The sequence below is a fragment of the Mobula hypostoma genome, chromosome 2 (genome assembly GCF_963921235.1).
Source record: "Mobula hypostoma chromosome 2, sMobHyp1.1, whole genome shotgun sequence".
Classification (NCBI taxonomy): Eukaryota; Metazoa; Chordata; class Chondrichthyes; order Myliobatiformes; family Myliobatidae; genus Mobula; species Mobula hypostoma.
In genome coordinates this window covers 248,144,331-248,169,899 of record NC_086098.1, presented here as the reverse complement: position 1 = coordinate 248,169,899, position 25,569 = coordinate 248,144,331, and the positions used below count along the sequence as shown (strand labels likewise).

The following is a 25,569-nucleotide window of genomic DNA, read 5'->3' as shown; positions in this document are numbered from 1 at the left end:
AGGGTAGGACACACACTGTGAACGGTAGGGAGTACTGAGGGACAGAGGGACCTCGGTGTACGAGGGTAGGACACACACTGTGAACGGTAGGGAGTACTGAGGGACAGAGGGACCTCCGTGTACAAGGGTAGGATACACACTGTGAACGATAGGGAGTACTGAGGGACAGAGGGACCTCGGTGTACGAGGGTAGGATACACACTGTGAACGGTAGGGAGTACTGAGGGACAGAGGGACCTCGGTGTACGAGGGTAGGACACACACTGTCGATAGGGAGTACTGAGGGACAGAGGGACCTTGGTGTACGAGGGTAGGACACACACTGTGAACGGTAGGGAGTACTGAGGGACAGAGGGACCTCGGTGTACAAGGGTAGGACACACACTGTGAACGGTAGGGAGTACTGAGGGACAGAGGGACCTCGGTGTACGAGGGTAGGACACACACTGTGAATGGTAGGGAGTACTGAGGGACAGAGGGACCTCGGTGTACGAGGGTAGGACACACTGTGAACGGTAGGGAGTACTGAGGGACGGAGGGACCTCGGTGTACGAGGGTAGGACTCACTGTGAATGGTAGGGAGTACTGAGGGACAGAGGGACCTCGGTGTACAAGGGTAGGACACACACTGTGAACGGTAGGGAGTACTGAGGGACAGAGGGACCTCGGTGTACAAGGGTAGGGCACACACTGTGAACGGTAGGGAGTACTGAGGGACGGAGGGACCTCGGTGTACAAGGGTAGGACACACACTGTGAACGGTAGGGAGGACTGAGGGACAGGGACCTCGGTGTACGAGGGTAGGGCACACACTGTGAACGGTAGGGAGTACTGAGGGACAGAGGGACCTCGGTGTACGAGTCGAATGATTCCTGAAGGTGGCAGCACAGATCAGGGGGTGAAGAAGGTTTACGGGAAACTTGTCTCCATTAGCTGGGGCACAGAATACAGGAGCAGGGAGGTTATGGTCCAACTTTAGAAACCACTGGTCAGGCCACAGCTGGAGCACTGTGTGCAGTTCTGGTCACAGACTCTCGGAAGGAGGTGACTGCACTGGAGAGGGTGCAGAGGAGACTGCCCAGGACGTTATCTAGGATGGAAAGTTTCAGTTGTGGAGAGAGATGGGGGTGGCTGGGTCTGATCTCCCTGGAGGGGAGGAGGCTGAGGAGGGATCTGATGGATTCGTACAAAATCAAGATGGTGACAGATACATTGGAGAGTCAGAGTCTTGTTCTCAGTATGGGAACGTCAATTGGTTACTTTATTTATTTATTTTTAAAGAATATTTATTATTATCATTCCTGTCGTGTATAGCAAGAGACAGAGAAAATCTGTTTCACAGGATTGGGGAATTACAATTGGAGGCGGAGGTTCAAAGTGAACGAGATGGCGTGAACATCGTTAGCTCTAGGTTCCAGTCATCCACCTTCTCTCTTTTCCCATTTCCCATTCTGACTCCCCTCTCACCCCTTCTCCTCAGTGCCTATCACCCTCCTCCTTCCCTGTGTCCCATGGTCCATTCTCCTTCCCCATCAGATTCCTTCTTCTTCAGCCCTTTAGTCATAGTCATACCTTATTGATCCCGGGGGAAATTGGTTTTTGTTACAGTCGCACCATAAATAATAAATACTAATAGAACCATAAATAGTTAAATAGTAATATGTAAATTATGCCAGGAAATTATGAAATAAGTCCAGGACCAGCCTATTGGCTCAGGGTGTCTGACCCTCCAAGGGAGGAGTTGTAAAGTTTGATGGCCACAGGCAGGAATGACTTCCTATGACGCTCTGTGTTGCATCTCGGTGGAATGAGTCTCTGGCTGAATGTACTCCTGTGCCCACCCAGTACATTATGTAGTGGATGGGAGACATTGTCCAAGATGGCATGCAACTTGGACAGCATCCTCTTTTCAGACACCACCGTGAGAGAGTCCAGTTCCATCCCCACAACATCACTGGCCTTACGAATGAGTTTGTTGATTCTGTTGGTGTCTGCTACCCTCAGCCTGCTGCCCCAGCACCCAACAGCAAACATGATCGCACTGGCCACCACAGACTCGTAGAACATCCTCAGCATCGTCGGGCAGATGTTAAAGGATCTCAGTCTCCTCAGGAAATAGAGACGGCTCTGACCCTTCTTGTAGACAGCCTCAGTGTTCTTTGACCAGTCCAGTTTATTGTCCATTCATATCCCCAGGTATTTGTAATCCTCCACCATGTCCGCACTGACCCCCTGGATGGAAACAGGGGTCACCGGTACCTTGGCTCTCCTCAGGTCTACCACCAGCTCCTTAGTCTTTTTCACATTAAGCTGCAGATAATTCTGCTCACACCATGTGACAAAGTTTCCTACCGTAGCCCTGTACTCAGCCTCATCTCCCTTGCTGATGCATCCAACTATGGCAGAGTCACCCAAAAACTTCTGAAGATGACAAGACTCTGCGCAGTAGTTGAAGTCCGAGGTGTAAATGGTGAAGAGAAAGGGAGACAAGACAGTCCCCTGTGGAGCCCCAGTGCTGCTGATCGCTCTGTTGGGCACACAGTGTTGCAAGCACACGTACTGTGGTCTGCCAGTTCACCTCTCAGCTCCTCAGTTCATCTCCCCTCCCCCACCCACCCACCGTCCCCCTCACCTATCACCTTCCAGACTGTACACCTTCTCCTTCCCCTCCCACCCCATCTTCTTACTCTGGCTTCTTCCCCCCTCCTTTCCGGTCCTGATGAGGAGCCTTGGCCTGAAATGTTGACTGTTCATTCCCTACCATAGATGCTGTCCTGTTGTACAAACTAATTATTACAAATTACTATAAATTGCACATTGCGCATTTAGACAGAGACGTAACGTAAAGATTTTCACTCCTCATTTATATGAAGAATGTAAGAAGTAGTCAATTCAAACCAATTCAATTCAATTCCTGAACAACAGGAATTCTGCAGATGCTGAAAACTCAAACAACACACATCAAAGTTGCTGGTGAACACAGCAGGCCAGGCAGCATCTCCAGGAAGAGGTACAGTCGACGTTTCAGGCCGAGACCCTTCTTCAGGATATCCTGACGAAAGGTCTCGGTCTGAAACATTGACTGTACCTCTTCCTAGACATGCTGCCTGGCCTGCTGTGTTCACCAGCAACTTTGATGTGTGTCAATTCAATTCCTGACCTGCTGAGTTCCTCCAGCACTTAGTGTGTGTAAAAATGAAGAAGGATGAACTTAACAGGGACCAGAGGGGAAACTTCTTCACCCAGAAGTGGTCGGATAGGAAAAGTTTAGAAGAATATGGGCCACACCTGGGCAAATGGGACTAGATCTTGGTTGGCCTGGATGGGTTGGGCCGGATGTGTGTAACGGATTCTCTTCCTTGTCTGGGAGTGTTGGGGAGAGCGGGAAAGGTGAAGCTGGCTCTCAGAGGGGGATTGGGATTGCTTTGGATTGGGGGAGAGGGTGGAGCGATACATGACAATGACAAAGGGTATGTCCATCTCCCCCACCCCCCGCAGCACCCAGAGAGGCATTACAAGGAGATCGATGGGATCCTGTATCGGACAAGGAGCACCCAGAGGCCAGGAGGACGATCTGATGACGTTCCCGTGCCGTCGGAGAATATTGATCCAGATTGGGAGCCTGGAGACACCCCCAAGGAAGGACCAGGGTCACTGGGCTGTTCTGAGGGCCCCATGCCAGGGAGAGGGACCCAGAGGGAGGTGAGGAACTGCAGGGACGTACACAGGTGGGGGTATGTGTCCCAGCCCTGGGAGTCTTGGCACCGGTCAGGACTCTCGGCCATGCTGGGTGAGAACACCCCGTTTTGAGAGTCTCTGAGCAATTTCCTGCCCGTTCCCACCCCCAGAGACCTTGACAACAGCCAGGAACATCCTGTCAACTAAATACGTCTGCCCAGGGCAAGTCAGGTAGTCAGGCAGTCATGGGGCTACTCTGGGGGAGGTACACAACCATCCCACACAAATGCCAGCTGCCTCACAACCTCCAACACTCAAGCACCCCACCTGCCCCAACTATGGCCCTTTGACCTTTCTAATCTATACCCTCCTAATCGTTCCCGGCATCATCCAATCATTGACCAGGTTACCTGCACAAGCTGGCCCCATTTGCACAGGTAGGAAAGGTTTAGAGGGATACGGACAGGTACATGGACAGGAAAGGTTTAGAGGAATACGGACAGGTAGACGGATAGGAAAGGTTTAGAGGGATACGGACAGGTACACGGATAGGAAAGGGTTAGAGGGATATGGACGGGTACACGGATAGGAAAGGTTTAGAGGGATACGGACAGGGAGACGGATAGGAAAGGTTTAGAGGGATACGGACGGGTACACGGATAGGAAAGGTTTAGAGGGATATGGACAGGTACACGGATAGGAAAGGTACACGGATAGGAAAGGTTTAGAGGGATATGGACAGGGAGACGGATAGGAAAGGTTTAGAGGGATACGGACAGGTACACGGATAGGAAAGGTTTAGAGGGATATGGACAGGGAGACGGATAGGAAAGGTTTAGAGGGATACGGACAGGTACACGGATAGGAAAGGTTTAGAGGGATACGGACAGGTACACGGATAGTAAAGGTTTAGAGGGATACGGACTGGTAAACGGATACAAAAGGTTTAGAGGGATACGGACGGGTACACGGATAGGAAAGGTTTAGAGGGACACGGACAGGTACACGGATAGGAAAGGTTTAGAGGGATACGGACAGGTACACGGATAGGAAAGGTTTAGAGGGATATGGACAGGTACACGGTTAGGAAAGGATTAGAGGGATATGGACAGGTACACGGATGGGAAAGGTTTTTAGGGACATGGGACAATCTCAGTTGGACATATTTGGCTGGATGAGTTGTTCCTTTGTTGGGTAACTCTATCTTGGCCTCAGGACCAGTTCCCTCCCTGTTCCTCTAAATGGCAAACTGATCCCAGAGGTCCTTCCAGCTCTGCCTCAGCTTCTACAGCTCTCAGGGATGGTGATGTTCCAAAGATTGGGGACCCTATCCCCCCAATCTCAGTCAGTGTGTAACCCCTCATTTCTAAAGCAAGGTCTAGGCACCTCTTCAAGAGGTGAGCATGACACCAGCAGCCATTGGATTGAACCACAGTGAGACCAACTCTCCTTCACTGGAGTGCAGATGCCCTCAAGCCTTCCTGTCAGGATGGCTCTGTCACAAGCTGGGAACAGGAATGAAGAGCCCTTCCTGTCCTCTTGGCTCGCACACTGGGGGAAGCAGGTGGACTACTGGGCCGGGAGAGGATGGTTGAGGGTGACAGGGGCGGCTCACCTGTTCTTGTACCATCCTCAGCATCCTGAGGTACATTATGAAGATATCCACAAGATCCTGGGGCGTAAGCATGGTGTCCAGGAAGCGGGAGGACAGGCCGCCATTTGCAGGAGTCTGGAAGTATCCGAGGGGTCGGATGTAACAGACAGTGACCTTGGTGCCGCAGAGAATGTGCATCTCTGGGGGGCAAAGGATGCAACCTGGAGCAGCAGCAACTCTCAGGAGGTAAGGAGCCCCCCCCCCACTTCGCCACGCTCTGAGATTCCCCGGCAATAGTCAGGGATGACTGATCTACGCCTCCTCGCCTTCGCCCACACTGCCTCCCTCTCTCGCAGCATCCCACCCCGAGCTGAGAACTTCCATCGTTAAACTAGCACACTTGACCCCTCCAGTCCTGTTTGCCCACTCTATCACATCTAGGCAGATTCAGCTATGGGACCAGCCTCCAGCGTCCTCTTGCCGCCCCGCCCCCCTTACGGATCCAGAATCGGCCTCCCTACGTCTTGAAAACATCCAAAGATTCTGCTTCCATACCCTCATAGGCAGAAAACTCTTTCCAGTGATAAACACTTGCTTCCTCTTCCCCACCCCCCCGGCCATTCTTAAACAGCGGCTCCTGGTTGTAGGTTGTGTTGCAGGTAAGAAACACCCACGCTTGTCCAGAGCCCTGCGGATAAAACCTGTCTCAGTAAATACATTAGCTAGGCAGATCGATAACTAAAACAGGCCCGGCAGTATAGTGCCAGATGTAAATATGATTGGGGTTCAATCCCCATCACTGACTGTAAGGAATTTGCACATTCTCACTGTGCCCCTGTTGGTTTCCTCCCACATTCCAAAGACATATTGGTTAGGGTTCGAGTTAGTAAGTCGTGGGCATGCTATGTTGGCGCTGGACAAGTGGTGACACCTGTGGGCTGCCCCCTGCACAACTCGGACCGTGTTGTTTATTGATGCAAACGATGTTTCAATCCACGTGTAACAAACAAAGCTAATCTTCAAAGTTCCAGGTCAATTTGTGTGCTAAACTATATATATGTTGTAACTGGGTTAACTGTCTGGACACGCCCCTCTGCTGACTGCCCCTGTGGCTCCTCCCACAATTTTCTGTATAAAGGTGTTTCGCCTTGCCCCTTCCCCTCAGTCCGGGGGCAGACACTCACCGTGGAGGTCGTATTGTACAACGAATAAAAGCCTTTCAGTATTTTACCCAACTTCAGTCTTTTGGAGTAATTGAAGGTGCTTCAATTTGTTATCAACATACGGATAGGAAAGGGTTAGAGGGATAATGGGCCAGACACAGACAAAAGGGACAATGTCAGAGGGGAGTCTTGGTCAGCACGGACTGGATGGGCAGAGAGGCCTGTTTTAGTGCTGTGCGATTCTAGGAGTGCTCACCTGGACACGTCTTTGTTGCTGTCACAGCTTCTACTTCCCCTGTCCTCTCCAGCAGTGTGTCCCAGCTACTCACCCCTCTCTGGGTGAAGAAGGTCTTCCCTCTTGCACTAAATGCAGCTCCTCTAGTTTTCTCACCTTGGTGAAGGTATCTCGCGGCCCTCCACAGACCATAAGATACAGGGACAGGAGTACCTGGGATGTGCTGCCAGAGGAAGTGGTCGAGGTGGGTACAAATGCAACATTAGAAAGTATTTTGATAGGTACATGGAGGGTCATGGACCAAAGACGGGCATCGGGAACTAGCAGGAAGCATGAACCCAATGGGCCAAAGGGCCTGCTTCCACACTGAGTAACATTAATGGACCACTTGCCCTCGTCCCTTCCCCCAGCGTCCTGAGAGACATTACGAGGAGATTCCCAAGATCCTGAGGAGGAAGTGCAGCGGCCAGGAAGTGCCAGGGAGGGCCGGCGTTCTCAAGGGGACAGAGGCATCTGAAGGGCTGGGAGGGCCAGACAGTAACCCCGGAGCCACAGGGAACGAACGCCTCTGGGGAGAGGAGGACGTGGCCGGGAGCAGCAGTCACTATCAGGAGGTAAGGACCTTTCCCAGTGATCCGTGAGATTCCCGGGAAAAACTCAGCAACAACCCTGGTGCCCTTCACCCACCCTATATATATATATTCATTCATTCTCATATTCATTCTCATTCTCTCTCTCTCTCTCTCTCTCTCTCTCTCACTCTCACTCTCACTCTCACTCTCACTCTCACTCTCACTCACCGTCCCACCCATGGCTGAGACTTTCTACTCCCTGAAATCCCTTGAATCCCAGACTCTCCGAATCATGGAAACACCCTCTCCACATCTGCTCTGATGAGGCCTTTCCGTATCCGGGAGGTTTCAATGAGATTCCCCACCCCACCCCCCACTTAACTCCATCAAATACAGGCCCAGAGATGCCACACACTCAACCTGCCCTGCCTGTACCTCTCAGAGTCCTAGATATCTCAGTCCACAGGCCAGAGGTGAGTACAATTAGAACTTTTAAGGTACATGGATAGAAGACATTTAGAGGGAAAGGGGTCAAATGTGAGCAAATGGGACTAACATAATAAGGAAAGGAAAGGTACATCCCATCCGGAGTTTCTCCGGTTAGCGGACGATTTCCCTCCACGCCTCTCTGACGTAGTGGGGAACCGCGTACGAGGCAAGTTACAGCAGTGGTTTGCCATTGCCTTCTGCCGGGTGAGTTTCCAAAGAGATCACCAGCTTGTAACCCAGCACAGACGCACAGGGGAGCCGGCCGGAGCTGGATTCGAACTTGGGACCTTTCGTCCCAAAGTCCGACGCTGATGCCACTACGCCATAATAAGAACAGAAGAAATAGGAGCAGGAGTCGGCCATCCAGCCCATCGAGCCTGCCCCGCCATTCTGTAAGATCATGGCTGATCTGTCCGTAAACTCAGCTCCATCTACCTGCCTTTTCCCCATAACCCTTAATTCCCCTACTATGTAAAAACCCATCTAACTGTATCTTAAATATACTTAGTGAGGAAGCCTCAAATGCTTCCCTGGGCAGATAATTCTACAGATTGACTGCTCTCTGGGAAAAACAGTCTCTCCTCATCTCCATCCGAAATCTTCTCTCCTGAATCTTGAGGCAATGTCCCCTAGTTCTAGTCTCACCTACCAATGGAAACAACTTTCCTACTTCTATCTTATCTATCCCTTTCAAAATGTTGTATGCTTCTATAAGATCCCCTCTCATTCTTCTGAACTCCAGAGAGTATAGTCCCAGGTGACTCAATCTCTCCTCATAGGTTAACCCCTTCATCCCTGGAATCAACCTGGTGAACCTCCTCTGCACCGCCTCCAAAGCCAGTATATACTTCCTCAAGTATGGAGACCAGAACTGCACACAGTACTCCAGGTGCGGCCTCACCAGTACCCTGTATAGTTGCAGCATGACCTCCCTGCTCTTGAATTCAATCCCTCTAGCACTGAAGGCCCACATTCCGTTTGACTTCTTAATAACCTGTTGTACCTGCAAGCCAACTTTTTGCTATTCATGCACAAGCATTCTGAAGTCCCTCTGCACAACAGCATGCTGCAATCTTTCACCATTTAAATAATAGTCTGCTCTTCTATTATTCCTCCCAAAGTGGGTGATCTCACATTCACCAACATTGTATTCCATCTGACAGACCTTGGCCCACTCACTTAACCTATCTATATCCCTCTGCAGACTCTCCACAACCTCTACAATTTGCTTTTCCACTCAGTTTAGTGTCATCAGCAAATTTTGCTATACTACACCCAGTCCCCTCTTCCAAATCATCAATGTAAATGGTAAACAGCTGCGGGCCCAGCACCGACCCCTGCGGCACCCCACTCACCACTGACTGCCAACCGGAGAAACACCCATTTATACCAACTCTCTGCCTTCTATTGGTTAACCAATCCACTATTCACACCAATACATTTCCTCCGACTCCATTCATCCATATCTGATTTATAAGTCTCTTGTGCGGCACCTTATCGAACGCCTTCTGGAAATCCAAGTATACGACATCCACCTGTTCCCCTCTATCCACTGCACTCATTATGTCCTCAAAGAACTCCAATAAGTTTATCAAACAGGACCTGCCCTTTCTGAATCTATGCTGCGTCTGTCTAATGGAAACACTCCTTTCTAAATGTTTTGCTACTTCTTCCTTAATGACAGCTTCAAGCATTTTCCTGACTACAGATGTTAAAAGCTAACTGGCCTATAGTTGCCAGTCTCTCGCCTACATCCTTTTTAAAAAAGTGGTGTGACATTTGCTGTCTTCCAATCCGCCGGGACCTGCCCAGAGTCTAGAGAGTTTTGATAAATGATTATCAACGTGTCTACTATAACCTCCGCCAATTCCCTCAGCACCCTGGGATGCATCCCATCAGGACCAGAGGACTTATCTACCTTCAGGCCTTCCAGTTTACTCATCACTATCTCTTCAGTGACAGTGATTTTATCGAGGTCCTCACCTCCCATTTCGTCCATAACATCATAATTTGGCATATTAGACGTGTCCTCCACCGTGAAGACTGACACAAAATAGTCGTTCAATGCCTCAGCCATTTCCTTATCACCCAGTATCGATTTCCCCTACTCGTCTTCCAAGGGACCTATGTTGACTTTAGCCACCCTCTTCCACTTTATAAATTTATAAAAACTTTTGCTATCTGTTTTTATATTTTGTGCTAATTTACTTTCATAGTCTTATCTTCCCTTTCCTTATTTCTTGTTTAGTTGTTTTCTGTTGCTTTTTAAAGTTTTCCCAATCCTCCAGTCTCCCACTACTGTTTGCGACTTGGTACACCTCCTTCTCCTGGCTCCCTCAATTCAGCCTGTAGGACCTCATCCCGCTTTCTTCTTATATTGTTAGTACCTACATGCACCACGACAGCTGGCTGCTCACCCTCCCCTTTCAGAATGCCCTGCAGCCTCTCCGAGACATCTCTGACCCTTGCACCCGGGAGGCAACACACCACACAGGAGTCCCGTTTGCGGCCACAGAAGCTCCTCTCTATTCCCCTTACCATGGAATCCCCTACCACAACAGCTCCACCACTCTTTTTCTTGCCCTCATGCACAGCAGAGCCACCCACGGCTAGCTCAGGTCGGCACCCCAGATGGCATCAATATTGATACTAGATTGGGGAGTCTTGTTGATCGTGAAGCAGGTTACAATGAATTACAAAGAGATGGTAATAGGTTGGGGAACTGCACAGAGGAATGGCAAATGGCTCAAACCAGGGTAGGATCTAGACCGTAGATGTCAGGGCTCTGACGAGGGTTATGGATCAGGGGGACCTGGGAATACAAGAGCACAGTTCACTGAAAGAAGCTGCACAAGTGGACAGGGTGGTGAAGAACGCTGGCCTTCATCAGTCACGCCATCCAGTTTGGGAGGAAGGACATTATGTTGCAGTTGTCTAAGTTGTTGGTGAGGCCACACTTGTACAAAAGAGATTCTGCAGACACTGGAAATGTTGAGCAACACACTCAAAATGCTGCAGGAACTCAGCGGGTCAGGCAGCATCTATGGAAGTAGTATAGTGTAGAAAGGAAAGACATTGCCAAGCTGGGGAGGGTGAAGCCTGGAGCAGAGGCCCGACATACGGAGGGGAGAGCTTGGCCAGGGTGGGTCTTTATGTAGGAGATTCAGCAGTGACCTCATGAGGGGTATGAGGAAGGTGGAAGGTCACAGTCTTTAACCCAGGTCTGGGGCTCCAAAACTCAACGGCACAGATACAAGATGGAGGCAAGAGATTTCAAAGTGAGTTGAGAGGTAATGTCTTTATGCAGAGGGTAGCGAGCTGCCAGATGAAGTGCTCCAGGTGGGTACAACACAAGAGGCATTTTGATGGGTACATGGAGGGGAGGGGCTTGGAGGGTTACGGACTGAGGATAGGAAACTGTCGTGGTTGGCATGGACCAGATGGGCTGAAGGGCCTATTTCCATACTGTATCACACTGATGGATAACCTGCCTTCGTTCTGTCCCCAGCATCCCGAGGGACATTATGAGGAAATTTCCGAAATCTTGAGGAGGAAGCGGAGTGGCCACGGAGTAGGAGGACAGACTGGTGTTCCTGGGGAGGCGGAGGCATCCGAGGGGCCGGGAACGCCGGACGGTGAACACGGAGCCACAGAGAACAGGGGAACGAAGGACACAGCCGGAAACAGTGGTCACTTTCAGAAGGTCAGGAGCTTCCCACTTCACCTCAAGATTCCTAGGAGAAATCCAACTTTCCTGGACTGCTCTTGGTCTCCCCATAGCTTCTGTGACATCTGCCCACTGCACTTCTCTCTCTCTCCAACTATCCCACCCATGGCTGAGACTTTCTATTCCCTGAATTAGGCTGTGTCCTTAGATCCCAGTCTCTCCGAATGATGGAAACACCCTCTCCTTCACATGTTCTACCAGTCTGTTGTTGCCAGTACAATCTTCTGGGTATGAGGAAGTTGGATTGTCATAGTCTTTACCCCAGGGCTGGGGCTCCAAACTTCAATGGCACAGATACATAGATAAGAGGGGAGAGATTTAAAAGAGACCTTATCGGTAATTATTCACACAGAGGGTAGTGGGAACCTGGAAAGAGCCACCAGAGGAAGTGGTCAAGATGTTGGCTATGAAGGGATCAAAACATTGAACTCGAATAGATTAAGGGTGGGGGAAGTAGACAAACCAGATGTTTTTGTTCTTGCCATGTGCTTGAAGGAATGGAGGCTGCCATTTTGTGAAGCTACTTCATAATCTCCATTTTGTGAGCTGTCTTGGGACTAGTTTTGCTCAGGAATAGTTCTATTGAAATGCTTTAAAATGGACACAGTGATCCTCCTGATAATCGGCTGATCTCGGAATAATTTCCAATCAAGAAGTTGGTTGTGAGGTGTTCTTTGGTACGACTGAACATGCAGGTTTATGAATAGGGGAGTTTGTGTCTGACCAAATAACTGGCTGATTCGGTACAAAGAGACATTAGTTACCAGCTGTCACTTGCAGAAGGGCAGTAAAATGACCCAGGCTTGGACCAGAGCTAATGGGAATCGGACACAGGTCAGTCAGGTAACCTCGAGCCGGCAAGACGAAACGCAACATCGAAAGACTATAAGAATGAAGGGCTTCGATGCAAAGTGGTGAGATCTCCAGACACTAAGTATGGCAAGAAAGAGCCCCATGCCAGGGACGGGGAGAAAAATTTAGCCAAATGGGGATCCTCTGTTTTGGCGTTATAAGTTGGACAAGTGGTCTGAGAGAGCATTGGTAGAGAGGGAACAGCAGAATTCATGTTTTAAGTTGTTGTCCTGGGATCAACATAATTATGTTGTGTTTTGTGCAGAAACAATGTGCGAACTTTGATTGGTTAAGTGTTGCATTGTGAATTGCCTAACCTAGTTTGCAACACAAGAGGCATTTTGATGGGTACATGGAGGGGGAGGGGGTGCTTGGAGGCTTATGGACTGAGGATAGGAAACTGTCGTGGTTGGCATAGACCAGATGGGCTGAAGGGCCTATTTCCATACTGTATCACACTGATGGATAACCTGCCTTCGTTCTGTCCCCAGCATCCCGAGGGACATTATGAGGAAATTTCCGAAATCTTGAGGAGGAAGCGGAGTGGCCACGGAGTAGGAGGACAGACTGGTGTTCCTGGGGAGGCGGAGGCATCCGAGGGGCCGGGAACGCCGGACGGTGAACACGGAGCCACAGAGAACAGGGGAACGAAGGACACAGCCGGAAACAGTGGTCACTTTCAGAAGGTCAGGAGCTTCCCACTTCACCTCAAGATTCCTAGGAGAAATCCAACTTTCCTGGACTGCTCTTGGTCTCCCCATAGCTTCTGTGACATCTGCCCACTGCACTTCTCTCTCTCTCCAACTATCCCACCCATGGCTGAGACTTTCTATTCCCTGAATTAGGCTGTGTCCTTAGATCCCAGTCTCTCCGAATGATGGAAACACCCTCTCCTTCACATGTTCTACCAGTCTGTTGTTGCCAGTACAATCTTCTGGGTATGAGGAAGTTGGATTGTCATAGTCTTTACCCCAGGGCTGGGGCTCCAAACTTCAATGGCACAGATACATAGATAAGAGGGGAGAGATTTAAAAGAGACCTTATCGGTAATTATTCACACAGAGGGTAGTGGGAACCTGGAAAGAGCCACCAGAGGAAGTGGTCAAGATGTTGGCTATGAAGGGATCAAAACATTGAACTCGAATAGACTAAGGGTGGTGGAAGTAGACAAACCAGATGTTTTTGTTCTTGCCATGTGCTTGAAGGAATGGAGGCTGCCATTTTGTGAAGCTACTCCATAATCTCCATTTTGTGAGCTGTCTTGGGACTAGTTTTGCTCAGGAATAGTTCTACTGAAATGCTTTAAAATGGACACAGTGATCCTCCTGATAATCGGCTGATCCCGGAATAATTTCCAATCAAGAAGTTGGTTGTGAGGTGTTCTTTGGTATGACTGAACATGCAGGTTTATGAATAGGGGAGTTTGTGTCTGACCAAATAACTGGCTGATTCGGTACAAAGAGACATTAGTTACCAGCTGTCACTTGCAGAAGGGCAGTAAAATGACCCAGGCTTGGACCAGAGCCAATGGGAATCGGACACAGGTCAGTCAGGTAACCTCGAGCCGACAAGACGAAACGCAACATCGAAAGACTATAAGAATGAAGGGCTTCGATGCAAAGTGGTGAGATCTCCAGACACTAAGTATGGCAAGAAAGAGCCCCATGCCAGGGACGGGGAGAAAAATTTAGCCAAATGGGGATCCTCTGTTTTAGTGTTATAAATTGGACAAGTGGTCTGAGAGAGTATTGGTACAGAGGGAACAGCAGAATTCATGTTTTAAGTTGTTGTCCTGGGATCAACATAATTATGTTGTGTTTTGTGCAGAAACAATGTGTGAACTTTGATTGGTTAAGTGTTGCATTGTGAATTGCCTAACCTAGTTTGCAACACAAGAGGCATTTTGATGGGTACATGGAGGGGGAGTGGGTGCTTGGAGGCTTATGGACTGAGGATAGGAAACTGTCGTGGTTGGCATAGACCAGATGGGCTGAAGGGCCTATTTCCATACTGTATCACACTGATGGATAACCTGCCCTCGTTCTGTCCCCAGCGTCCCGAGGGACATTACGAGGAAATTCCCGATATCTTGAGGAGGAAGCGGAGCAGCCAGGAAGTGGGAGGACGGGCCGGAGTTCCCGGGCAGTCGGAGGCGTGCAAGGGGCCAGGAACACTGGACGGCGACCCCAAAGCCACAGGGAACGTAGGTCCCTGGGGAGCGAAGGGCATAGCTGGGGACAGCAGCAACTATCAGGAGGTAAGGAGGACCCCCCCCCCCACCACCCTAACATTCCCGAGAAAAGTTCGGAAACAGCATCCAGTGTTTCTGCAGTCTCTGCCCCTTTGCCCACCTCCTGACTTTCTCTGGCTGAGACTTTCAGCTCCCTGATTAGGCTATGCCCTCACATCCCAGACACCCTGACTGAAGGAAACAACCTCTCCACGTCCTCTCTGTCCAGGCCCTTCAGTAGCTGGGAGATTTCAATAAGTATCCCCCCTCCATCTTGCTAAGCGCCATAATTTTGTACACCTCAGTCCACTGCCTTGTGCTGAGCACATTACAACATTTCAGGGTCACTTAGAGAGACACAGGGAGAGGAAATATTTAGAGGGATATTGGCAAATGGGACTGGCTCAAGTTGGGCCAAAGGCCTGTTTCCGTGCTGTCTGACTCTGTGACTCAATTATGTCTCCAGTTAATGTCTAATTCCAGTCTCTCCAGATAGCTCCATCCCAGGTGATGAATCTCCTCTGCACCTTCCCTGTCGGTCTTGGATCCAGTACATTACAATCCTGTCCGACGTTTCCTCTGCAGAGAACTCCTAGGTGCTCCAGCCCCTCCCGCAACTTCCTAACGATGGATGGGGTCAGTGGATTAACTGGATGCTGTAAATTACCCCTCTAGTCTGTGGGTGAGGGGTCAAATCCCCCGGGGGGGGGATTGGGGAGAATGAAACGGGGATGGATGTAGATGGCTGGTTGGTGGTCGGTACGGACTGGGTGGGCCATAGGGCCTGTTTTGATGGACGAGGGGTAATAATTTGGCCCTTCCAACCCTCCAATCCCGCTGGCCCTGGGCCCCTTGGGAGAATCGGGAGAGGAGAACACTGACAGATTACTTGACCTTGCCACCTCCCCAGCATTCCGAAGGACACTACGAGGAGATTCCTGGGATTCTGAGGAAGAAGCAGAGCAGCCAGGAAGCGGGTGCATGGGGCGGCACTCCCAGACGGCCAGAACCGCCGGACAGCGACCCTGGAGCAACAGAGAACGTTCGACTCTGGGGGGAGAAGGACGTGGCTGGGAACAGCAGTCACTATCAGGAGGTAAGGGCCCTTCCCATTCCACCCCAAGGTTCCTGGGAAAAGTTCAGTAATAACCCCCGACCTTCCTGGAGGGTCCCCGGTATCCCCACAGTCTTTGCCCGTTTCCCCTATCTCGCCTCCCTTTCTCCAGCCGTCCCTCCCCCTGGCGGACACATTCCACTCCCTCAGAGTCTCCCCTTGGATCCCAGACTTTCCGAATGATGGAAATATCCTCACCATGTGTTGAGGTCTTCAGGTGTCTGGGAGGTTTAAATGAGATCCAACCAATCCTACCGAACTCTACCAAGATGCCAAAGTCTCAAACTACTCGATCCGCACAGCTCAGTCTACAAGCTGGAGGAGGGCACAATTACAACATTTAGGGGATTCTTAGGAAGGGACATGGGTAGGAAAAGTTTAGAAGGATAGGGGCCAAACGTGGGCAAATGCAGGAAGGGACTTTGGTTGGCTTGGACAGCAACCCCTCCCCTCCCCACCCCGGCCAACCCAGAGTGTCCCACTGCCTCAGCAGAGAAAGTCAGATCGAACCTGAGGTCTCTGGAGCTGTGTGCCGGCTGATCTCAGACACAGACAGCTGGCCTCCCCCCCCTCCCCCCCATCCACCAGGCCCAAAGTGAACCCATGGATGATGCTGGGTGTGAGCTCATGGCTGTGGGGAGGGAAAACAGACCTTTCCAGTCCCGGTCTTTGCCCTCCGGCCTGCTGGGACCCCAGCCCTCAGCTGGCGCTCTCACTCCCGAGCACACGGCCTGATCTCACAACTCAAGGCAGGGCCCTGGTGTGGGCCCAGCCTGGAACTTGAGTGCAGGACAATCCCACGTCACTGGAGGCTGGAGATAGGAATCCATCATGCCAGTCGGACTCTCTCTCCTGTGCTGCATTCTGGCCTGGAACCGGCAAGGTTGGGCCTGGTGTAATCATGGCCTGGGATTGGCGTGACACGAGTGGGTGATTGAAACGGTCCCTAACCTCAACCCTCCTTCCATGGCAGATCGATGAAATGCGGCGGGTGATGGATCTCCTCACCCGCCCGGTGCCCAGGCCGCCTACGGCCACCTACACCGCAGTGAAGAAGCCGAAACGTCATATTTATACAGAGCCAGATCTGGCGCCGGGCCGAGGGCCTCGCTGGGCTTCGGGGGAGACACACACCTACGCTGAGCCAGGCCAGGGGACGCGGGGCGGTGGCGATGGGAGCCCGGGCAGACAGGAGACCCGCCACCAGTATGCAGAGCTGGACCCACGGCTGGGTCGGATCGCCAACTACTACGCACCCGACCCCACCCGGGGGCCTCCCACGGCAACGACCTCTAACACCATGGCCCAACTCCCACTGGACTCTGCTAGCACGACATTCAATCCCAGGATCCAGTCAATACCAGGCCCTGACAAAGGCCTGTGTTCTGCCGACCTGACGACTGACCCCAAACTCCGGCCTCTGCCTGACCCTAAGGGGAGACTCAGACCCACTGCCCCTACCTCTGACCTGACGGCCCGGCCTTTGCCAGAACCTGATTGGAGCTTGAGGCCTGATGACCTGACATTTGACTCGACAGCCCGGCCTTTGCCAGACCCTGCCGAACCTAACCCTGACCTCAACACCAAAACTAGGACCCTCCCTGACCCCAAGGGGAGCCTGAGGCCAGCTGCCCTGACCTTTGAGCCCACATTCCGGCCTTTGCCAGACCCTGATTTAAGCCTCAGGCCTTCTGACTTGACCTTTAACCCCAAAACACAGTCACTACCTGACCCTAAAGGAAGTGTGAGGCCTACTGATCTGACCTCTGAATCCAAGGCCCAGTCACTGCCTGACCCTAAAGGAAGTGTAAGGCCTACTGATCTGACCTCTGAATCCAAGGCCCAGTCACTGCCTGACCCTAAAGGAAGTGTAAGGCCTACTGATCTGACCTCTGAATCCAAAACCCAGCCAATGCCAGAGGCTGATTGGAGCTTGAGCCCTGCTGACCTGACCCCTGACGAGATGGTCCGGGCCTTGCCAGAGCCTGAATGCAGCCCAACACCTACTGATCCCATCCTTGGCCCGAAAACCCAGCCACTGCCTGACCCCAAGGGAAACCTGAGGCCTGATACGCTGACCTCTGACACCACAGCTTGGCCAAATTCTGATCAGAGCCTGAGGCCCATCAGCCAGACCTCTGACCCTGGCACCCCACAACTGGAGAATCCTGACCTGAAGACTGGCCGGAGCCCACGACCCCGCATTCCCACCAAGCCATCCACCATACCTGCTATCTCTGATCCGGTCACACAGCAGGCACCGGGGCCTGAGCACGGTCCCCTGCCTGGGGAGGCCGCTCCACCCATCTATGCCCAGCCAGTGCGGAAACGCCGCGGCCCTGCCCCCCAGCTTGACAATGCAGTGTACGGGGCCTTGCCCGGTGCTCTGCTGCCCACTCTCCGCCCAGAGGCTCAACCCAGGCCAGCTCCCCGGTTTCTGGGTACTCGGCCAAGTCCAGGGCCAGGCTCTCCAGAGGCCACATCCAGGCCCCTTCCCAAACCACCCAAGCCAGCGCTGAGACGAACCGCTGCTCCACCGGGTACAAGCCCAAAACCAGGCCACAGCCCACTGGAGAATGCCCCACCAGGTCCCGGACTAGCAGACACAGCCCGGAGGGTAGGCCTCAGCCCATTGGATGAAGGACTGAGACCAGTCCCTGTCCCACCATGGAGCGTTGCAAGGCGGGTCCATGGCCCACTGGAGACAGGCCTGAGACTAGGCCCCAGCCTGCAGGACACTGACCTGAGGCGAGTCCCTGGTCCATTGGATACAAGCCTGAGACCAGCTCCCAGGCCACCAAAGAGCCAGCTGCGCCCCTGCCCCCCAACATCCCGCCCTACCCCAGGACGCTCGGGCTCACCAAGACGGAGTGCAGTACATCCTGGCTCTGTGGAGATGGATGCCAACCTGTATGAGAGTGTTCTGGACTACCAGCGACCTTCCCCAGCCTGCAGAAGGGTAAGAGCTCTGAACTATCCTGTGTTCAACTTGAAGGGGAGGGTGGAGGGGTAAGGGGGAGGTGTCAAGTGCGTCTATCTCCAACCTCCATCCCAGCTGATCTCAAGCACCTGGGGGTGGGGGTGAGTATGGTCCAGTGTTTGACTGAGGCTCTTTGACATTGATAGTGCCTGGTTGGGGCAGGGGAGAGGTAGGTACCATCTCTCCAAGGCCTACAGTCATCGGTAGAGCCTGGGAGCGGGGCTGAGTGGTGATTGCGTTGCACTGAGGCCTAGCATCATTGATGGAGCCTGGGAGTAGGAGTGAGAGAACTCCATCACCCCAAGCTCCTGTGAGCTTGGTGGAGCCGGGGGAGAGAGACTGGGTAGTGACCAGTGTCTAATGGAGGCCTCGAATCATAGATGGAGCCTGGGAGTGGTATTGAGTGGCATCCATGCAGCACTGAGGGCTGGGAAGAGGAGGGAGGGGTGTCCACCCTTACTCCAGGCCTGGGGAGTGGGTATGCACTCCATCCCCACCAGGGGGTTCCACAGCCCACAGTACAGATCCTGGATGTCCCACCTCTCAGTTCATTTTACAAAGTCAGCCTTTGCTTCATTAGTTCCGGGAAACCAAAGGCAGGGCCGAGAACAACTTGGCGAGCAGGGGGTGAGAGCCCTCGGAGATGGGGCTGAAAGACTCACGCTCATAGGAGCAATCGGCACTGCTCAGCTGGGTAACTCTGCACAGGAACAGGCCCCTCAGATCACCATGCTGTACTGAACTATAAGTGGCCAACTAAACTAACCCCTCCTGCCCATACAATGGCCATCTCCCTCCACTGGGTAACGTGAGACTCTGAAACATCTTCAGGTAACTGCCTTTCCCCGTCTCCCAGGTGCTCACCGCCCTGACATCTCCTCTGAACAGCCAGCATCTTTTCTGTGGGGTTAAAATGTCTAACACTAGAGGGCCTGCACTTAAGGTGCGAGGGGCAAAGTTCAGAGGAGATGTGCAGGGCAGCTTCTTTGAAGCACACAAGGTGCCTGGGACGGGGTGATGGTGGAGGCAGATATGATGGAGGTGTTTAAGAGGCCCTGAGATGTACGGGCAAAGGGGACCAGGTGTCAATAGGTTGAATAGTTTAGCACATCATCACAGGCCAAGGGACCTGTTCCTGGTGCTGAGTTTTATTTCGAGATACCGCACTGTAAACAGGATCTTCCGCCTAACGAGCCTGCCTCGCCCAATTACACCCCCGTGACAAATTAACTTACTAACCCGTGCATCTTTAGAACGTGGGAGGTACCCGGAGGAAACTCTGTGCTGTCACGGGGAGGAAGTATAAACTCCTTACTGATGCAGATGGCAGGGGAATTGAACCCGAAAAGGTCGGCACGGTAGTAGTGTTAGTCTAACCGGTACAGCACCGTCTGTTATGGTCTGCATTAAAAAGAGCTTCTCCTAAGAAAGGGAGAACAACTGAACGATGGTGTCACTTCTGTGATCACAGCTCGTGACCTTCCCCCACGCTTGGCTCTGACAACCCGGGCTCTCTCTATTCCTCTGCAGGATGAGCCCTGACTCGGCCCCATCCCAGGAGCAGGAAGCACGGCCGAGAAGGACCAGGAGCCGATGGGCTGGTGGATGCCGGAGAGGGATAGAAGCGAGGGTTTCGTCTTTCCTCCCCTCCCAACCACGCAAGCTGGTTGAGCTGACACACTGCGCTTGGCAACCTGGAGCCATCTTTCGCGAGTCACAGTGAGACATGGGGACTGGAGGAGGCTCCTCTGTTCGGAACGCGGGCCCTCCGAAATGTGTTCAGCCCACTGACCCAGCCGAGGCTCTGAAGGGTCACGGGCCAATGAACAAAAGTTAGCTGGGCGGGGGGGGGGGGGGCGGAATTCATCCCTTCCGGCTGCACACCTCCTTCCCGGAAAGTGTGGGAACTGAAAACTCCACAGCCACAGAGGCTGAGATGAAAACAGACAACACTGGTCAGTCAGCATCTACGGAGTCAAACACTCAACGCTTGGGGTCTGCGGTCAGCTTTCAAGCTCGTTATCAAAGTACGTATGGCATCTTCAACCTTGAGATTCTTCTTCCAGCAGGCGCCCACAAAACAAAGAAATACCACGGAACCCGCGGAAAAAACGACGCCCAACAGGAGCGCAGGAGCGACGGAATCCAATGTGCAAACGAGGACAAATCGAGCAAATGGAAAAAATGTGAATGAGTTGTAAAGCCCCGAAAGCGAAGCTACAGGCTGCTCCAATGTAGACCTGCTCCAATGTAGATCAGCTCTCTCTCTCCTTACAGATGCTGCCTGACCTGCTGAGTGTTTCCAGCGATTGCTGGGTTTGATATTTTAATTCACCCCGTTTATCTCTCGTCTAAATGTGTGAGACGCTTTTTAACTTAAAAACTCGTCTACGCGTCAGGTTTGTTTTCACTATCTTACAGGATGTGAAATTTGCTGTTTAGCGGCAGTAGTACAGAGCAAAGTCATAAAATTGCTGTAAATGACCAAAAACAATAAACATGCATCAAAAGCAGAACGAGACAGTGTTCATGGGTTGGTTCCTTATGGTTGTTACTGGGGACAAGCCCCCACTACCTGTTAAATACGCTCAATGGCGTGCATGTCAAATCGTCTCTGACAACCAGGTCCAGCTCCTGGCCTTCACGTGTAGCTTAGCTACTAAGCCCGGTGGAACCGCTTCTACTGACAGGAGATCAGTACGCCGGTCTTCATCAGTTAGGGCCCTGACTATAGGAGTCGGGATGTCGTATTTTAATAGTTCTACAAGAGGTTGGTGAGACCGCACTTGGAGCATCAAATCAATAACACGAGAAATTCTGCAGATGCTGGAAATCCAAAGCAACGCTCACAAAATGCTGGAGGAGCTCAGCAGCATCTAAGGAAACGAATAAACAGTCGACGTTTCAGAATGAGACTCTTCTTCAGGACGGGAAAGGAAGGGGGAAGACGCCAGAATAAAAAAGTTGGGGGGAGAGGCTCATCTCCGTAGCATCTGCTCTCAGGATGAGGCTTTTCATTCTGGAACTAAGGAGATGTTCTCCTTCAAAGAAAGGGGCTTCCCTCCCTCTACCATCAATGCTGCCCTCACCCGCATTTTTTCCATTTCACACACGTCTGCCCTCACCCCATCCTCCTGCCACTTTACCAGGGATAGGGTTCCTCTCGTCCTTACCTACCACCCCCCCCCCACCATGTCCAGCACATAAGTCTCCATAACTTCTGCCATCTCCAACGGAATCCCACCACCATCTTTCCTTCCAGGTGAGGTGGCACTTCACCTGTGAGTCTGTTGGAGCAAACTACTGTATCCGATACTTCTGGTGTGGCCTCCTGTACATCGGTGAAACCTATGTGGATTGGGATACCACTTTGCCGAGCACCTACACTCTGTTCGTCAGAAAAAGAGTGGCTGCCCATTTTAATTCCACTTCCCAATCCGACATATCAAGACCATGACCTCCTGTACTGCCGCAATGAGACCACACTCAGGTTGAAGAGGCAACGCCTGATTTTTCATCTGGGTAGCCTCCAGCCTGATGGAATGAACATAGATTTCTCCAACTTCCGCTAATTGTCCCCCTCCCAATAACTCAAGGCTTCCAGTCCCAGTAACATTATTTCCCTCTCACCTTATCTCCTTACCTGCCCATCACCTCCCTCTGTTGCTCCCCCTTTCCTTTCTTCCATTGCCTTCTGTCCTCTCCTATCAGATTCCCCAACTCTCCAACCCTTTCTCTTTCACCAACCTCTCAGCTCTTTACTTCACCCCTCTGCCTCTCCCAGTTTCACCTATCACCTACTACATTGTACTTTTTCCTCCCCTCCCTGCACCTTCTTACTCTGACTTACCTTTTCTCGCCAGTCCTGATGATCTCGGCCTAGAAAGTCGACTGTTTTCCATAGATGCTGTGTTCCTCCAGCATTTTGTTTGTGTTGTTAGGAGGGGAAGCTGGAAGGTGATAGGTGAGTAGGAAAGGTAAAGGGCTGGAGAGGTAGGAATCTGATAGGAGAGTGGACCATGGGAGAAAGGGTGATGATAGGCAGGTGAGATGAGGGAAGAGGCCAGAATGGGGAATAGGAGCATTGTGTGCATTTCTGGTCACCCACCTACAAGAAGGATGAGATCAACCTGGAGAGGCTGCAGAAAAAATCCACAACACTGAGATGTTACCGGGACGGGAGGGCTTGAGTTACAAGGAGAGATGGGACAGACTGGGACTGTTTTCCTTGGAGTGGAGGAGGCTGAGGGGCGACCTTATAGAAGTTTATAAAACCATGTTAGGGAATGAGATAGGTCAGGTGACGGAGGTATGTGTTGGGGAGCACTTTGGGTCCAGTGATCACAATACCATTAGTTTCAATATAATTATAGAGAAGGATAGGTCTGGACCCAGGGTTGAGATTTTTGATTGTAGAAAGGCTAACTTTGAGGAGATGCGAAAGGATTTAGGAATGGATTGGGACAATCTGTTTTATGGGAAGGATGTATTAGAGAAATGGAGGTCATTTAAAGGTGAAATTTTGAGGGTACAGAATCTTTATGTTCCTGTTATGTTGAAAGGAAAGGTTAAAACTTTGAGAGAGCCATGGTTTTCAAGGGACATTGGAAACTTGGTTCGGAAAAAGAGAGATATCTACAATAAATATAGGCAGCATGGAGTAAATAAGGTGCTCAAGGAATATAAAGAATGTAAAAAGAATCTTAAGAAAGAAATTAGAAAAGCTAAAAGATACGAGGTTGCTTTGGCAAGTAAGGTGAAAATAAATCCAAAGTGTTTCTACAGTTATATTAATAGCAAAAGGATAGTGTAGAAATAGCAGGGGCTCTGACAAAAATATTTCAAATGTCATTAGAAACGGGGATGGTGCCGGAGGATTGGCGTATTGCTCATGTTGTTCCATTGTTTAAAAAGGGTTCTAAGAGTAAACCTAGCAATTATCGGCTGTGAGTTTGACGTCGGTGGGTAAATAGATGGAAAGTAACTGTCAGATTGGAGGCTGGTGACTAGTGGTGTGCCTCAGGGATCTGCACTGGGTCCAATGTTGTTTGTCATATACATTAATGATCTGGATGATGGGGTGGTAAATTGGATTAGTAAGTATGCAGATGATACTAAGATAGGTGGCGTTGTGGATAATGAAGTATATTTTCAAAGCTTGCAGAGAGATTTAGGCCAGTTAGAAGAGTGGGCTGAAAGATGGCAGATGGAATTTAATGCTGATAAATGTGAGGTGCTACATTTTGGTAGGACTAATCAAAATAGGACATACATGGTAAATGGTAGGGCATTGAAGAATGCAGTAGAACAGAGGGATCTAGGAATAATGGTGCATAGTTCCCTGAAGGTGGAATCTCATATGGATGGGGTGGTGACGAGGGCTTTTGGTATGCTGGCCTTTACAAATCAGAGCATATAGGAGTTGGGATGTAATGTTAAAATTGTACAAGGCATTGGTGAGGCCAAATTTGGAACATTGTGTACAGTTCTGGTCACCAAATTATAGGAAAGATGTCAACAAAATAGAGAGAGTACAGAGAAAATTTACTAGAATGTTATCTGGGTTTCAGCACCTAAGTTACAGAGAAAGGTTGAACAAGTTGGGTCTTTATTCTTTGGAGCATAGAAGGTTGAGGGGGGGACTTAATAGAGGTATTTAAAATTATGAGGGGGATAGATAGAGTTGACGTGGATAGGCTTTTTCCATTGAGAGTAGGGGAGATTCAAACAAGAGGACATGAGTTGAGAGTTAGGGGACAAAAGTTTAGGGGTAACATGAGGGGGAACTTCTTTACTCAGAGAGTGGTAGCTGTGTGGAACGAGCTTCCAGCAGAAGTGGTAGAGGCAGGTTCAATATGGTCATTTAAAGTAAAGCTGGATAGCTATATGGACAGGGAAGGAATGGAGGGTTACAGGCTGTGTGCAGGTCGGTGGGACTAGGTGAGAGTAAGCGTTCGGCACGGACTAGAAGGGCCGAAATGGCCTGTTTCCATGCTGTAATTGTTATATGGTTATAAGAGGGGTGTAGACAATGTGGATGATCAGGGTAGGGCACAGGTTTAAGGTGAGGGGAAAGATTTAAAGGGATATATTTTTTTTCACCCAGAGGAGGCAAGAGGGGATTTCAAAGGGTCACTACAGGTAACCTTTTCAGAGGGTGGTCCATTTAATAAGAGCTTGAGGGGCAACTTCTATTTATTTTACATAGCAGGTAGTAGATAGATGGAACAAGCTGCCAAAGGAAGCTGTCCAGGCAGATACTGTACAGCACAAGAACACGACCTTCAGCTCAAATTAGCTACATTTAAGATGTTAACAGGTACAAGGATGACAAGAGTTCATCGAACGTGGATCTCCAAGCTGGGCCCTCCCGTCAGTACTGTTTTCCAGTGTTTGCCTGGTGCAAGGCACAGGTCTGTGTCCATCTGCAGCTGCACGACATGTGAGGAACTGGTCTTGCAAAAACATGGCTCTGGCTCCAGGACATCCATACAGCATCAATCTCCAGGGCAGGACACTCAGGGACAGGCTATATTAATATTTCTTGTACCCATGTCAATCTGTTGTAATTATGTGCTGAGTGTGACTGCACCTCAGCCCCAGAGGAGCACTGTGGCTGAATGACAATTCAACTTGAACTTGAAATAGAGGGACATGGGCTAAGTGCTGGGAAATGGAATGCTTGAATCTTGGTTGGTATGGATACGGATGGATCACGTGTACCATTGTGAACTTTAATGGAAAGGAACATTGGAGAAAGTTGTTACTCTGTGGGTGGGGAAGGACAACATCTTGCCTGCCTCTGCCACTAGCTGGCTTCACATTTACTGGTTCAAAATTTACCTTGTCTCCCTGACAGCCACTCCTCTCCATTGAGCAGTCGGGCGCTACTCGCTGCTGCTGGAGATGGGTCTGGAATTGATCCAGTTTTCTGA

The 25,569-nt window shown here is 50.8% G+C and overlaps 1 protein-coding gene across 2 annotated transcripts in view; it reads left to right on the top strand.

The window, feature by feature from the left end:
• Positions 1-21,710, top strand: part of LOC134343079 (collagen alpha-1(I) chain-like) — a 43,683-nt gene extending 21,973 nt beyond the window's left edge. For both annotated transcript variants that reach the window (XM_063041942.1, XM_063041943.1), the window contains 9 exons: positions 3,499-3,702; positions 5,315-5,518; positions 7,081-7,284; positions 11,240-11,434; positions 12,802-12,996; positions 14,364-14,567; positions 15,451-15,636; positions 16,628-18,613; positions 20,165-21,710. In XM_063041942.1, the coding sequence (XP_062898012.1) occupies positions 3,499-3,702; positions 5,315-5,518; positions 7,081-7,284; positions 11,240-11,434; positions 12,802-12,996; positions 14,364-14,567; positions 15,451-15,636; positions 16,628-18,613; positions 20,165-20,176 (3,390 nt within the window). In that variant the 3' untranslated portion in view covers positions 20,177-21,710. The remainder of the gene's footprint in view (positions 1-3,498; positions 3,703-5,314; positions 5,519-7,080; positions 7,285-11,239; positions 11,435-12,801; positions 12,997-14,363; positions 14,568-15,450; positions 15,637-16,627; positions 18,614-20,164) is intronic.
• Positions 21,711-25,569: the final 3,859 nt, after the last annotated feature.